Source organism: Pseudopipra pipra, chromosome 8 (assembly GCF_036250125.1).
Source record: "Pseudopipra pipra isolate bDixPip1 chromosome 8, bDixPip1.hap1, whole genome shotgun sequence".
NCBI lineage: Eukaryota > Metazoa > Chordata > Aves > Passeriformes > Pipridae > Pseudopipra > Pseudopipra pipra.
In genome coordinates, this window is record NC_087556.1 from 16,969,136 (window position 1) to 16,986,072 (window position 16,937).

The 16,937-nt window shown below is 40.8% G+C and overlaps 2 protein-coding genes across 4 annotated transcripts in view; both read right to left on the bottom strand.

The window, feature by feature from the left end:
- The window catches only part of TM9SF3 (transmembrane 9 superfamily member 3), a 44,176-nt gene extending 32,223 nt beyond the window's left edge, over window positions 1-11,953 (bottom strand). The window contains exons 1-2 of one of the 2 annotated variants that reach the window (XM_064662709.1): window positions 11,861-11,953; window positions 3,624-3,819 (exon numbers count right to left, since the gene is read on the bottom strand). In XM_064662709.1, coding sequence (XP_064518779.1) covers window positions 3,624-3,819; window positions 11,861-11,938 — 274 coding nt within the window. In that variant the 5' untranslated portion in view covers window positions 11,939-11,953. Of the gene's footprint in view, window positions 1-3,623; window positions 3,820-11,541; window positions 11,559-11,860 lie in introns of those variants that run through there. The other variant, XM_064662708.1, reaches the window with a different exon arrangement.
- A 4,687-nt stretch (window positions 11,954-16,640) lies between these two features.
- PIK3AP1 (phosphoinositide-3-kinase adaptor protein 1) overlaps window positions 16,641-16,937 on the bottom strand; it is a 41,069-nt gene continuing 40,772 nt past the window's right edge. For both annotated transcript variants that reach the window (XM_064662707.1, XM_064662706.1), the window contains exon 17: window positions 16,641-16,736. In XM_064662707.1, coding sequence (XP_064518777.1) covers window positions 16,682-16,736 — 55 coding nt within the window. In that variant the 3' untranslated portion in view covers window positions 16,641-16,681. The remainder of the gene's footprint in view (window positions 16,737-16,937) is intronic.

The following is a 16,937-nucleotide window of genomic DNA, read 5'->3' on the forward strand; positions in this document are numbered from 1 at the left end:
GAAGGAAGTCTGGGCAAAGAGTTCTCCATTAGAAGTATGATCATTTAGTAACACTTCCCAACAAGTGTAAAATTCAAGTATGTTAAAAAATCCTTTTTCTCTTTAAATTAACCTTGTCTAAATGGCACTGTATGGCAATATCAAAAATTAATTTTCCAACTGAAGTCACTACAATACCAATGTTCAATATATTTAATAATTTACTAGGTCTCAGGTGTAACAGAGGATGTCAATCCAAATACTTGAATAAAGAACCTGACATATTAATTAAGAAGCATTATTACCCTAGATTTAGCTTGACAAGTAAATTAAGCCAGTTTAAAGTTATATTACAATGTATGTTAATAATTCATTACTTTATTCACACAGATATTTATACAGATTTGACACCTGTGATAAAAGAACAATATAATTCATACTGTAACAGAAGGGAAATCCAGCTATCTTGTAAGATTGCAGGTATCCTTTCATATGACACATTTTTAAATACAAAAAGAAACACTGATTTATGGGTTCTTGAATATACTGTGGTTTTGCCCCACTAGTCAGTACTGTGAGAATTCAAGTGCTAACTTCCACTCTCAGAAGAAAACATTTTTGCAGAACCATAATTTTTTTATTCTAGTTCAAAAATAGAGGCAATGCCCAGTGATTCAACTGCCAGTTTTACTTACACAGTTTAGTATTTCAGTTAGTAACAGCTGCAGCCTAAATAATTCTTTGAATATGATGAACAACATGCAGCTTCACGCTTATTGCTGTACAGTCAAACCATGTTGAGAATGGAACTGTTTTTTATTGCAGAAGCTATTTTATTAGAACAATTCCACTTCACCTTTACTCACCCTAAAGGATAAAATCCTAGAAGTATAAAATTCAAATCTAATTTTATTTTGTAAACTCGTACAACACTCATTTAAAGAGAAAAAAATGCCTGTAATCGTTAGTCTTGCCATAATCCCAAACACACATAAGGAAAAGCATGGTTACCTGTTAACTTAGATATGATTCACACATTTTCGAAGAAAATCCATACAAGTTTAATATTGAATGGGACTTGAGCAGCTCTTAATTTACTTCAGCTGCAGGTTTTAGATACTCAACACTCCTGGAGGCCATATCTTATTCTTAAGACCCTGCGAATCCATTGGTACCAAAACATAAGCATCTAGTCATTAAAAAAACCAACAAGAACAAAAAACAACTGAAAAACCCACCCCACAAAAACACAAACAGCTCTGTTTCTGTTTAATTGCAGCGACATTTGGACCACTGGTGGTGCAGAGATCACAGCATGTATCAATCACACTGAGATAAAACTTATCCATTACAAAAAAAAAAATTTAATTTCACTGATATTATCTAGTTACAATTATTTTAAAAAAAAAAAAAAAGTGAACACAGCTTCAGCAAAGAACAAGGACTACCATTAAAGAGTCGCCAAAGAACTGAGCTATCATCACATTTTAACAACCAAACTGGAAAAGAATTCTTTATACAAATGCTAAATTTTAAGGGCTGGTCTATGAAATCTAAATTTTCCAACATGCACTGGATATAAATTGTACTCGTTTTATGACAGCTTTCAAGCCTGTAAAAAAAAAAATTAATCAATCTCACACCACAACCCTCTACTCTATTTTTTTACTTCAAAAATCTGTATATCAAGGTAATTTAGATTTCACAAATTTTACATAATTTCATATTAAATAACTACTAATAACTAGTGTTACAATTAATTTATACTTGTTACTCTGAAATTTGGAAAAAAAGAAAATTTTAATACTTTTAACAGCAGATTAGAGATGGTAAAACAGAGTTGACTCCCATGTAGATTTCACTTCATGGATCAATGCTAGAAATGCAGAAGCTGCTGGATGCCAGCTCACAGCAAACAGATTATGGTCTTCATCTTTTATCCAGAGGACACAGATTGTAAGGGAAAAAAGCTAGAACTGCACATGTACAGCACAGATCACATACACACACTTGGTAATCAACCAGCTACCACGTACCATCTGCTTTATAGAAAACATCTGAACATCTGACCAGCAGCCACTTTGGTTGGGAGTTAAATTCACTGCAGGCCCAATACAGATTATCAATCTATACTGAGCACCAAGGTGTTAATAATTAAATTTTTTTAAAATTCCATGAATGGGATACATGTAGAAGTAAACATTAACTCACAAACCTGGTCTTTTCAATTTGGTGCTGCACCTAGAGAGTACACTCATCACAGGAATAAAATAATCTCTTTGTAAAGTTGGGGCAATTAAAGGAAGTAAAAATTACACATCAAACTGGCTGCAAAAACAAATATTTATCATATTCTGATAATAGAAGTTTTATTGTCTTGAACTGCTGCCAGTTTTCTTCTCTGTTCTGTCCACTCTGTGTTTCTGAGCATATTCTATGAGGTTTGACAGCAAAACTATTTCTCCTATATCGAGTAAAATTGTCAGCATGCTACAAGGTGTTAGAAACCAGTAATGGGACTATTTTCCAGTGTTCCTGCAGGTGGTGTTCCTTCCTTAAAAGGAAAGATTCAACACCCAACTCCTTTAATGTGGAGATGCTATCCTCTGTGCAACTTTAAAAATTATAAAGAATTCATGGTATTAATGAACTTTCTAAAAATCTTTTATTCCACTTAATCTTATATTCCACTTTTGTTATCCTACTGATAACAAAAATACCATCAAGTCTCTTATTTTGCAGATGTCCTGTTTTGGATAAAACTTTTACAACTTACAGAAACTAAATCCCATCTGATTGTAAATGCTCAGACAAGAAATATATACTTAAGTTCTCCATCCAGTTAAGCACTAGTGATGTAATGAAGTGCAGTGTTCTAGGAGAAAAAGATACATATACAGAGAAACACAAATTGAATGAAATTTATAAATGTTAAAATTCAACAGAGACAAAAAGAGTCTGTTATTTGAAGCTCTGCAACTACCAGTTACAGATATCTAAAAGGACACACACACAGAAATTATGCCCCTAATACCAAGATATGTATTTGCAAAAGAAGTTAAATGTCTTCTCTGGAACAGTATGGAAAGATGGAGAGGGCAGGAAACAACAGGAAAACAAACAGACCAGCTTCATCCTGACTGGCATATGATGAGTTAGGGCCAATGCTATAAAGATGTTTGTCAAAGGCATTTTAAACTAGACAGTGACCAGAAGGATACAATAATTAACTTTGTGTTAAGGTGGAATTTTGAGATGTTGAGCCCTTGCTACTCCTTTGCAATTGCAGAGAGTCTGCAAGTACTCAATATCAGAGGAAAAATGACATCTTCAGAATTAATAATTCCAGAATATTAATTCCAGCAAATATTTAAACACTCAAAAGCAAAAAAGCTTAGTTGTACTTTTTAAAATGTAATCAGTTACTTCAGAAGCACATATCTGCTGCAAGCATTTTCCTCCAAGGGCACACAGATGAAACCTTCACTGTAAACACAAAAGCCAGTCACTGTAGACAACCTTGCAGGGTACAAGATACACTCAGTTGCTAGCAGCAACAAATTTTCAGTTCTTCTAGTTAAAAACCCCAAGTTTTAAGGGTTCATGTATATTTTAAGTGACTAAAGGCACTGTGAATTGCTTACCTTTAAATTTGATGTCGAGACCACTAAATTCCAATTCAACTCCTTGAAGTGCTTCCCCTAGGGTTTCATGGTAATGGCTGATGCTTTTTTTTGATCCCACGCAGAAGGGAAGAGAGAAGTATTTGTATGTTTCTTGGCGATTGTGGTAGGGCCCTACAGTATTCATCCATAAAACAACTTCCTCTTTATCTTGGTACTGAAAGATAAAGTTATTGAGTTAGATGAGAACCTGAGCAGAATAAAAATGTTCAAGAAGCTCTCATTCATGTTAACTAGCAGAGCAGGACTGTTGAATCACAGGCAACAGCTACATATAAAGACAATTGAGCATTTTTGTCTTTTGGGTGAGAGGGATTCTAGGTAAGATTTTCAGCCTGCTTTCTAACAAAAAAAAAAGCTTAGTTGATTATATAGTTTCTTAGAGCCTATCACTGAAGTATCAAAGAGAGAAGCAGAAGATGTAGAGAGCAGAAGTGGAGAAAAGCAGAAGTCTCAAAAATAAATAAGCTTCTACAAATTTTGTGGAAACACATCAGTTCAAAGCAAAATTCTGCTTATCTCCACTGAGAAAAAGGAAATATCAAGTTAATGTCTTGTTATACAAGATCTCAGCAAAGAAATTAGGTAATCTACCCACGGCGACATGTATACTGCATTTTCCTAAAATGCAGCTTCCTTTCATTTTACTAATGGTATAAATTGCATTCAAAATTCCCAGAAGACGGCAATGCCTCACAGGAGACACTAAAATTAAACTGTTGCATACCTACAGGAGCCAAGAGGCAAAGAAGTCAGACAGAAGAACTGTATTTTGATGCATTTCCAACATTCTCACAGTGAAAAAAACAGAACAGCAAGCAGTCTGGTGGCTGCCATGAAATTCTTTCTGGGAACATTCACTCTTCACTTTCCACAGCTACTCTTAGCCAGAAAAATTTATTCCTTGTCTAGGAGCCAGTAATTTTTTTCAAGCCCTTATTACTTCTGAACAAAAGTATTTAAAGCCATTAATCTATCAATATTCAAATACCACACGAATTCAGGAGAATTAAGTGATCTCAAATAATTACTTGCACTGTATCTGTGTGCATCTGGATGAGGTATCAGATTTGCTGATAACTACACAAAGTCTCTCAGCCAACACAACTTCTTCACCTACTATAACTTCAACAGAATAGGAGGGACAGTGACATAACTTTTAAGGCAAAACCCCTAATTATAACCATATATACATGAAAGCACAACCACCATATAGGTTCTGATGTTTTTAAGTACAGAAGAATAAAGTACTATTTTAAGACAAAACCACACAGAACACACTGGAGAAGCAAAGAAAGTCAAATGTTAATTAGCTGTAACTATTTCATAGTGCACAACTGAAATACTGAATACAGTTATGCATCTCCCTTTTTAACAAATGAACAAAGGTTCTTCAACTCCATTTATTCTGAATAACCACAGCTGTACCACGAGGTTAACTCAGAAATAAATAGGTACATGTGGAATGCAATAAATTCTTCAGATGAGGTGTTTAAAAGTTTAACTCAAGGATTTAAACAAACAGGCTTTGGAAAATAATTTAATCCCTTTAAACTAACACATCAGCTCTATTACAAGCCTAATCTTTTTTGTTTACAAAGATGTACAAGCGTCATTCCAGCCGCTTATGTGAGTGATTTCCAACAAGAAACTTAAAATCTTATCTATTTCATTCTGAGCTGCAGCAGAGACCAAACACTTATCAGTTTCACAAACCTGCCCACTAGCAGAGCACACACATCAACACTTCTGATAGACAGAATGTCAAAGAAGGATCAAAGAAAGAGTAAACAACACAGCAAGAGAAAGTAGACATTCCTCCTCTCTTCCAGCAACCAGAAAGGTTATACCAGTGCAGCACAGTTATCCAAAGAAAGTTGGGAAAGAAAGAAAAAAGAAAGAAAAATCACAGTTCCAGCTCCCTCACCACAGCAGCAGATAGTGGAATCTGCACTTCGAATCTGCCTCTAGCTCTTGCCAAGGTAGCACGGGACAAATTGGTCCATATCTCTTCCTAGACTGTTATGTCTAGCATGTCTTCTGTTTCTTCCTCTAACAGCTGCAGAACACATTTCCAGCCCTTCCTCAAAATGGTCTTAACTTGTCAAGAGCCCACTTTAGCACTACTCCTTGTAACGAACAGCCTACATGTGAGCTCAGCTATGTCTCTGTTCAACCTTCAGTAATAGAATATGACAACATCCTTAGGTCTGTGAGTTCTTCTTTGACAGTGCCTGAATAAAGAAAGCATTGACCACTGCTATACTTAGCTGCTTGTTTCTGACCTGCTTCACACTGAGCTGGGATCTCTGCATTTTTGGAACTATAACAGAAGTGACAGAAGTGGCAGAAACCAACAGAATAAGAACATACTAGTCAAAATCTTGCTACGTTTTCTGATCCAATAAGATAAGTACATTGTAATTACAACATCTGCAATAACAAAATTGGTCTTTGCTTGTCTCTTATCTGCATAGTGTTTAGCCCTCCTTCAGGGCTTACAAGTTTTTCTCACAATGACTCCAAGATGCCACCAGCCTACTCTGGAGAGAAAAGGGACCAAATCAATCATAAGCAAAGAATTCAGTCTGCATTTATTACTTCCTCCTTTCTCACCCCCACCCCCCCCCCAGAACAGGACAAGAGAAATCTGTCCAGGACTGCTACATAAACAAACACAGCCCCTCAGCCAGCCCAGGTTACACCTCACTCTAAGCAGTCCTTAGTCACAGCAATTTGCAGTCCATCAGGTGCTCCCAGTGGCCTCCCCAAATCAAGAGGGCTGTTGTAAGTAAACCAGCTTAAGCAACTTCAGCCTAAATTTGGGGGTGGTGTCTAGTAAAAACTCAAGCAGATTGTCTTCTCCCTAAATTTTTTGGGGTTTGCTCATTCTCAATTATAAAGATGAACTTTCACATTTAAACACGTTTCCCTGTCATGACATATCCTTATATTCTTAGCCTAGTAGTAGGGTAATTTCGTGGCAAGAACACAGTGCTATTGAAGAGTTCAAGTTCATGGTGTTTGGGGTTTTTTGGTTGTTTGAGTTTATTTTTCATTATTTCCTTCATAATATCAAAACATCTACAACAAATAACAGTGCCAACATAAAGGAAAACTCTTATTTAGGCAAGACAAAGAACTAGAGTATCTTGTAGGACTTTACTGTCACCTCTATATGAGGACTTCTAGGTTGAGAGAAGGCTTACATACAACACACCTTTCAGCAAAAGGTCACACTACGAGAGAGAGAATATAAAATAAGCTGAGATGAACATAGCAAATGACAAGACAAAGAAGGTCAACAAACAAGATGCTGCAATCTGTACTGCGGTATAACTCAGCAAGCTCTTCTTGTTTCGGTTCATATAAAAGGATAATATACAGCATATAGCTCAGAGATCCTAATTATATTCATAGACACAAGCATTTAACAACTTGGTCCACAATTCAGAGTTCACCGCTTCCATGTATGAGAGAAGACTACAAAACACAATTTTATTTATATTTCACTTACAGTAATTTACAAAAAAATGTAGTACTCGTTCTGTAAGTTTTCCATATTTTTCTGCACTAAGCCTAGTATCAGCTCAGTACTTTCAGCAACTATATGGAGTATATAATGATCTCTTTATAGGGGCAACCTGAAAAGTCTCAGCAGCAACACAAGTTACCTACCATACAGCTGTTACAATCTGATTAAGGGGAGATAAACCTTCAGAAACTTTTTTCTGTAATTGCCACCAGGTGGTGAAGGACTAACCTGCACCTCAAGTGCAAATACGTATCAGCTACAACCCTCATCACAGCTGGGGACATCTGTTCCAAAGCAGCACAATATGGTCACGCTGCCTGTACAGAGTGCTGGGCTGCAGAGATGCTGTGCATGTGCAAGCTAAAATCACGTCCAACCCATCTGTAGTGCTGCCTTGTTGCCTGAATAGATGGGTCTACTCTAGTTCCCTGCAGAACATTAAACTTGTATAAACCTTGTGCTGTCTGACCTGGCCAAGTGTGGATTTCTTCCATGCAATACAACTACTGAAAAATTGGGGGTATGCACCACTTTGAGGCCGAATACAATTTCCGTGTATCTATATGGTTTAAAAACTATTTCACCGTAGCAATACTGAAACTGCCTTCAGCATAGCACATGCATCTTCCTTTCCTGTTACCCAATAGGGCACTCATGATGTGGAAAGCAACTTTACGTTCTCTTTGCACAACTGTAGAAATTAGTATGGTAACTCCAGAAATAAACTATTTATTCTACAAAACAATTAAGGCTAGATTAAATCAGTATACAAAAGGTTGCAGACAAGGATATGAGACTGTCAAGTTGTTGATGTTCTTTAAACCATGAAAGCACTTTGCAAAAAAAGATGGAGACAGGGAGAGGATTACGACTGCCAAATCTTATGTGATGATTCAGCAAAATAAATTCAAATCGAGACAGTTTCTTTCAGAAAGTATGCAATTTTATTCCTTTTCTCAAATTGAAGTTTGGAATGAGGCTTTCCAAAATGTACATCTTTCAGAGAGGAAAAAAAAAGGACCAACATTATCTGTTACTGGCAGAGCAAAGCTGTAAAAGCAGGACAGAAAATACAAGGGGCAGCAAGCAAGACTCAACTGGTGAGTAATATCGCAGACTTCTAGCCCCCAGATACTCTATCAAGCACTGTCATAGTACTCAATGCTTGCAGCTTACATCCATAGCCTATTAAACTGTGGATTTCAGCCTCATGCTCTCCTTTGGACAAAGTAGCTTATTTCTAGTAACATTTCTTCATTTCTCTCTGAATTGTAGGCCTCACCAAAATGAGGGTAGAACTGTACCAGCAGCACAGTCTGAACTACTGTACAAGCAGTACTTTTACTGTTACACTCCCCAGATGCACCAGATTGCTCAGGCACACCACGTCCCGATTCCACAACATTTATTTCACCTCTTCAAAATGGAAATGGGAGAACTTCAAAGAGGAATCAGGCTGCTCATCTGCACACAACTTCATATGCAAATAAGCATTTTGCGTGCGCTGAAATATTTTCCACAGTGGTTCTCTAACTGACAATTCTCAGATACTATACAAAGCTCCTAATTTTATATATTAATTTTAAACAAGCCTTACAGGCTGAGAGCTTTAATGTACTTCATTGAGGTGTAGGTCAAACAAAAATGCTTTTCTCAAACATAATAAATTAGGAATTTTGCTACACGGTATAGGCTGGGGTTTGTTTATTTTTCAGTGTTTGTCTTGTGTCTCCATGCTTGCAAAAGCACTGACAATTAAACTGAAGCAACGTTAAAATTTAAATGCTACCTACTCCTTAGACCATCCCCCGCAACAAAACCCCCAGGATATTTCAGAATGCTTTTATGGTTTGTCTGTTTCATCATCAACTTCACCAAGTCTAGCAAGAGAAGATGTGAAAGCAAACCAGGCAGGAGCCCACTAAACCTGTTTCTGCAGGATCAGCATACATTGTTATAAGACCACCAGCACCCCACTGATACTATTACTTCCAAAAATAAAAGGACAACTATCAAAAAATGGTGCAATACATGCAATGAGCAAGTGTATGACATGCTCTGAAGCATGACAATAAGTTAAAGTATCAGTAGACAAGTTTTCAGTTAGTTTCTGATATATTGCTCTGTTCTGGTCTGAAGTTATATTACTATACTGCCTTTTGACACAGGAGATTTTAAATGCTGTTTGAAACTCCAATTTCTCTTCACTTACTACTGATTTTTAAATACCCATTTATCTTATAATTGTAGTTACACTATTATTCCAAAGAAATGCAGACGTGATTTTTAAAGAAGTAATTCAAATTTAAGATAAAGGATTTACCTCTTGGTTCAATGACACTATCCATACCTGTCACCTCCAGAAACAATAGTACTTATAGACCTAGAGCTTTGTGCAGAGTCCTCTCACAATTACCTTTTACAATATTTGCTTAGAAGTCCTACAATTATGAAATAAAGGACACATATGAAACATTAACAGCCTATTTTCATTAATACAAAAATGCATATTATAGCACACATCTGTATTATTTTATAAATATTGTACACTATTACACATTGTAGCAGCAGCAACCACATTAAAAATATTAACCTGCTAACACAGGCCATTAAACACCTAAGACAGCACTTCTGTATCCCCAGCAGGCTCAGTACTGGTAAGGCCCTGCACATCAGCAGCTAAAAGTAAACTGTGGCAAGATGCACCGACACACCTTCACCAGACAGCCCAAGTGCCTGTGCACAAGAAGCCACACACTGGAGAGCTGATAAGGAAACGGCAGCACATATGGATGTGTATTCCCACAATAGGTCTCCAGTCTTAAAGTTAGTGAAAATTTACACTTTGAGGTTACCAAATCCTAAATTTCCCCTCCACTCCTCCAAAAGTGAGTAGAGCCTCTAAAATGTAATAAAGTACCTTGATTATAGAAAAGTTAATCTTCCAGCTATAATCATATTTAAAACTGAAATGCATTAAAACGCAGTATTTAAGGTGTATTTCCTTCAGGTTCTTAATCTCAAAATCAGCATACTACTACAAAACTCTGTTCATGTTTCATTCATGCTGCTAATGCTTCCACTCCAATCTCCCATAGAACATTAAAGCATCAAAATATCTAAGCAAGGAGACAGCCTTCTAAAAAAGGTAACTGTCTTTCTACATCAACTATTCCTAACCTATCACATGACATTAATAAACTGGTCACTATGCAAACAAGAATAATAAACCGAAAGACAGTTATCACCTTGCATATTTGAGTAATTTAGATTAAAAAAAAGTGACAAGGCCTTAAAAGGAATTCGTGATTTCCACTGGTAATTGTTTAGGTAATCATTCAGAAGACTTAAAAACCATCAGAAATCACTTTTGAAGGGAAAATTCAAAACCAAATAAATTCAATGATAGCATTATGATTTTTTGTTCCCCCAGAACATTACAAATATTAATAATGAATAATCCCTCAAGTAAACCAGCCTTTAAAATAAACACAGTGCTATACTGAAAACCATCTCACCTCAGCGGAAAACTAACCCTAAAACACAGTGTCAGCAACAAAACTGGGACCTAAGCTTGTTTAAAGAATATCTGCTCCTTGAAAGTACTCAATATTAGCTTAACTTTTCTGTCATTAACTGCAGCACTGATAAATCCCTTTCTCTTTAAAAAAAATAAAGACAATCGTATGCAGTTTTCAATTCCTCAAAAATCCATGTAATAGGGCAACTAATTAACTACTGCTTATACAAAAACTGTCAATACCGTTAATCTTAGTAAGCTTACCACAGCACACCTAGAGAAAGCTGTGTCAAGAAACTGAGCAAGTGCTCACCAGCCAGGCTGCTCAGGAGCACTGAAAGTCCTGACAGCCAGACAGACACTGTTTAATCACAGTCATACTCTTAACACACTCTACTTGGAGCAAATGGGGATGGCTTTGGCAAAGTCTCGTTTCAAAATCAAGTCTCAACTCATCACAGAGAACTTCCACCCTCCCACACCGAAAGCCATGGGAAATAACACTGATGTAAAACCAGAAACCGATGAAGCCCTTCCTAGAGACTCTTTTCGGGTTATACTGCAAGCACTTTAACAAAAACTATCCTCACCCCAATAGGTGAGCGCTCAAGTCAGCAGTATCGTATCACCATTTTCCTGAGAGGTCCGTGTCAGTGTCCCCATCCTGCCCTCACTTCCCAGCCCATTCCCAGCTATCCCCCCCTCTCCCAAGGCGAGCTGTCCCCCGCAGCGTGTTCCCTGTCACAGCGGGGCTGTGCACTGCAGCGAGAGCAAACATCCTCCCGGGAGGAGCAAACAGCGCTCTCCAAACAAAGCCCGCGTACCTGCCGGGGCGTTTATCTCTCCCGGAAAAGGTGGGACACCGCGCCCGGCCGCACAAGGATGTGCAAACCGGATCAGAGAGCCGGGCGGCCTGTCCCGAGCGCCCCGCTCACGCGAACCGGCGAGCGGGGCCCGACCCCGCGCAACCCCGACCGCCCGAGCGGCGCAGGGGGCGCGGAGGGAGCCCCGCGGGGCGGGACCCGCCCGCTCCTCCCGCGGCCGCGGCCCGTCGCCCCCCATCCCGCCCGCCGAGCCGCGCTTCCCGGGCGGAGGGGCCGCGGCCCGAGCGCCGCTCCGGAGGGAAGCCGGGCGCCGCCTCACCGTGTGCTCGTGCTCGTCGGCGCGGGCGCGCAGCGGCAGGAGCGGCAGGAGCAGCAGGAGCAGCCCCGGCGCCGCCATCTCGGGCCTCGGCGTCCCCAGCAGGCCCCGCCGCGGCACCGGCCCGCGCCCGCCGCCGACGACACTTCCGCCCCGCCCGCCACGTCACCCGCCCGCCCGCCGGAACCGCGGGGGCGCTACGGGAGCCCGGGAGCGCCGAGCGCTGCGGCCGCCGCCGGGGAGGGGCCGCGGGCGGGCACAGAGCGGGCCGGGCGGGCGGAGCGCCGCGCACCCTGGGCGGCGGGGGCACTGCGGCCTCCAGCGTGAGCGCGGTCTGTCCTTACCCGGTTTAATTACGCCTGATAAAATCGTGACATTTTGATCGATGAAATAATCTACAGTTATTTGGGAACATCGTGGCGCAGGGCTGTGTGCGAGTACCCACTGGAGCACAAGTCCTGTAAGGAGCGGCTGGGGGAGCTGGGGTTGTGTAGCCTGGAGGAGGCTCAGGGGAGACTATCGCTGTAAAAATACCTGAAAGGAGGCTGTAGCCAGGTGGGTGTCGTGCTCTTCTCCCAGGCAACCAGCGACTGGACGAGAGGACACGGGCTCAAGCGGCACCAGGGGAGGTTTTGATTGGACATTAGGAAGAATTTCCTCACGGGAAGGGTGATCAGACATTGGAATGGGCTGCCCAGCGTCACTGGTGGTGAAATCACCGTCCCCGAAGGTGTTTAAGGAGAGATTCAACATGCAACTTAGTGCCGTGCTGTAGTTGACAGGCTGGTGTTCGGTCGTAGGTTGGACTCTCACAGGTCTTTTCCAACCTTCTGTATCATACGGGGTCCCACTCTCCACACCCCTCGCACAAGCTGCAGGAGCTTTAGGAGCCGAGGGTGGGCACTGAGGCGACACAGCCACACCCGGGCCTCGCCCAAGGGAGGGTTTCCATCAGCGCTGGCTAAGATGAAGCCTGCAAACCTGCCTGTGAACTTGGAAGTCCCTCAAGCTTCAAGTCCGAAGTAAAAAACCCCAAACAAATCCCCCAATCCAAAAAGCTCACAGTATTAAGGATTAATTCATCAGACAACTTTTAAACTGAACATACTGTAAAAAAATTTACATACAATAAAAAAATTCAGAGGCTATCCGATGTAATATTAAAAAAAAAAGGTGGGCTACACCATCTTCTCAAATATTGCACAAGCCAACAAATAGACAACAAGGGACACAAGCAGAAGGCAGGAACTGCTCTGCTGGTACCTGCCATCCATGCTCTATAGGAATGATGCAAAACCAGATTTTCTTGTTTACCACTGACCACCATACTTACACTAAAAGCTTTTCTCTTTGTGGTCTTACACAGTCAGTCTACCAACATGAACATATTTCACAAGATGGGTTTATATAAAGCCTTTTCCAGATAGAGCATCTACCATATCCTGCCTATTTTGGTAGAAGGTCCCTGCAGGCAGAGACACTTGCCAAAACCTATGCAAAAGCCCTGCTTATATTACACACACACACACAAAGAAAACTTAGACAGCTTTGGTAACACCATATGTTTCTTTCTAGTCATTGCATCTCAGTCCAAAACAGAGTAGCTTACCCTTGGGAGATAGAGAGAGGAGGCTTCAGCATCTTCAGTTTATTCAGTACTTAAGCCTCAGTCAGCAACAGGGCCAGCCAGAGCCATCTGCTGCAGCAGGGTTTTCAAGGCATGTTATACAAAGAGCAGACACTTTCTCTGGGCCAGCAGCTGCCAGGTGAGTTTGGTGGATTGGTTGATACCCCCACAGCTGGCCAGGCCACTAACTTTTACCAGCAATTTTATTATCTGTTCAGTCCTTGAACTTTCTCAAGGCCATCAGAAACACTCTTCATTCCCTCCCTCCCAAGCATATTTTTGAGTAACCAACAATCGGTTGCACGCAGTTTTCTTCTCTGGTCTCTTCTGAGCTTCAGTTTCAGCACACTTTTTATCCCAGGTGGAAGCAACATGCACCACATGCTCACCAGCACAAATGGAGTATACAGATACAAAGACTCCATATGTTAAGATGTAAGAGGTTTAAAGCAACTACATGAATCCAATCTTTGTGGAACATACACTTTGGTGGCTAAGCAGGGGCATCTCTGCTGGCCTGCAAGAGACTTGGAACTCATGCCTGCATCCCAGTTGTTTACCTGCATATAACAGTGAAGCTGTTTTAGTGCTGTTCCTTTTCTCCTTGATAGGGTGATAGTTTTGCGGTGATTGCTGGTCAGTGAGATCTCTAATTAATCCAGCAGAAGTGAGGCAGGAATGGCTGAGACTACAGCTGGATCTTCAGTTTCCCTCCCTTAGGCAGTGCAGAAGGGGCTTGAACAGAATGCATTTATAATATGCCTCAGGTCTAGCTGTCCCAGCTCACCTCTCCTCCAAAGCAGAGTCCCACTAGCATTTGATTTTGTATGATAGGTCAGGTCAGAGTAAGGAAGTATCAGAGCTTCAAATGGGACAGGGACTGAAAGGCTACTTATGAGCTGCTTTTCAGCAATTCAGATATAAACCATCTCACCACAGCACTAACAATAAAAATCCAGTTCACAGACATGTTATCAGGATTGTGCAAAGGCAACCCCTTAAGTACGGTACATTAAAAACTAGCTTGGAAAGATGGATCCCTGGTCTGCTTCAGTCCAACAGCTTTGAAAGGAAATCTTCTGCACGATACACTTTTATATTTTTCTCTTAATTTCCTGCCTTATTACAGTTTTCCCCACATCCTACAATTTTACCTTATGCTGTGTCTGACAGATGTGGAAGCAGATAAATTCCTCTTATCACATCATGTCTCCAAGCTCTGGGACACAGCTGCAGCCAGCATTAAGGAGATGGGGAATTTTTAAACAAAACCAGGGAACTGTGTGCAAACCAAAGCATGGGACAGCTGAAGACAATCAAGCTGCTGAATATCCTCTTTTGGTTTATTTCATTTATCCCAAATTCCTTCACTTATCCTTGCTACTATTTTCCTCATTTCAGCATCAAAACCTCCTTCCCTGCTTCCAATTTGACCTAATAGTGGTGGAAACCTTGTTTCATTCAAAGGGGAGCACAGGAAGGCAGCTCCCACCTCACCGTTCCCCTGACAACTGTGAACAAAGAGCAAACTGTCAGTGAGAGTCTATAGTGCCAGAGTTACTGGAGAAAGCACTGAGGTCCTTTAAATAAGGATAAACCCAAACAGAAAGATGCCTCTGTAGCTATAGGCTTGCAGCACAACACCCGCACCCCTCTACAATCAAAAGGAGAGGGTATATAAACTGCATTTGGAGTCATACACTGTGATCTTAATGCATAGATGGTATTTAGCATATGCCTATATCCCTGAAAGCAGCAGGGGCTTCTCCACCTTTATTCAGTGCTGGTTGAGTCACAGTTGCTGTCTTGTCACTCCTGCAGCTTCACACATTGGGTTTGCCACCCTGCAAGAGAAAGGAACTGCAACTCTGTGACCTGATCGGACAGAAGCTTTATGTGTCCTACCTGCATCTGAGGGATCACTTAACACAGGTGTATTTATGTCTTTTTCAGGGCTGGGAGAGGGAGAATGGCTTGAAAACCAAGTAAGTAATGTTGCTTAATTCTCTGCCCTGATTGTTATCTTGAAGAATTCCCATCTGTGTCACTCTTGGACAACCAGAGACCTATACTTGCCCCAAGGGCCAGGATATGCACAGAAGATTTCAAGGTCTGGAAGAGAGCCAAACCAGGAAGCCTCCTTCAGTTTGTAAGCCCTCAGGCAGAAAGAAGGCTGGACACAGCTGTTGTGGATTCACATTGCTAGAAAGGAACTGTAGAGCAAGCAGAGTCCAGCCCCCAGGCTGCCTGTTTCCACTGCAGCCAACTAAAACACAGCTGGTATTTGTGAGGTGTGTGCATTGATAATTGGAGACTCACTGAACTATTTCTGAGCATGAAGTGAAATGCCTTCATATTGCTTCTATGATGACCACATGTAAGAGATACAGAACACAGTACTGCCACCAGTTCCTTCCTCTAATTTGAGAGGCCAGTCATGTGATTTTGTTACACCATACCCACCCCCTCCACAAAAAAAGGCTTAAGTACAGTTGGTTTGTGATACAACAGGTTCCTTACCAACTACCTTGGAAATTTTCATGTTAAACGCAGCACACACAACCCCTCTTCAGGGAGGGAAGGGAAAGGAAAAGGCATTTTCAAGGCTGTATGCAAAATACATTCTTCAAGACAGACAATTTCTCATCCTCCCGTGGTTTAATGATTGCTGGAGGGGGATGCCATGCCTTCTGAAAGGTCAGTATATCTGTGCCCAAAATGTTTTGCCTAACAGCAGTATATTCACCTGCTCCTGCTGTCATGAGCATTCTTCAAACAACTCATTTTCTTTAGTTTTTCAAGTATGTTTTCCAGTCAAGCCCTTGTAGACCATGTTGAGGGTTTTAGTTACAATGCTTATCAGCATTTAGTTCTTAAAAGGACACGTGCTTTCTTGGTCAAAAGGAAACTTCATGTCGGTGCAGGGCTCCCAGGACACACATCAGCATTCTCCTTCCCAACCATGATACTTTTTCATGAAGCCCCAAAGCACCAAAATTCTTCCAACTAAAAAATGTTATAGAAGGCCAAGAAGTCTCAGTGAAAATCATGGGGAAAGTCACCAGAGCTTTAGGGAGGAGGAAGGGGATGAAAACATTTTGCTCCTGCTTATAAATAATTTAAGACAGCCAAAAAATATCTGTACAAACACATGTATAAACAGAAAAAAATCTCATATTCCAGAGATGTTGAGAAATTCAGCGACCTCTTGGTGGTACAGGTGGAGGATAAAAGTCTTCACAGCTTACAGGCCTATAAAAAGACAGAGAATAAAAATGCATGCAAAAATAGTAGAAAATAGAGTTCTGGAACAACACATTGTATGCAATAACATCATATGTGAGAATACTGTACAAGCAATAGTCATATAAGAAGAAAAACACGCTATCAGTGATTCAGCAACAGAGCAGATGCCAAGCTGCCAAAGCCCTGTTCCTGTCAAAGCTATTTCTT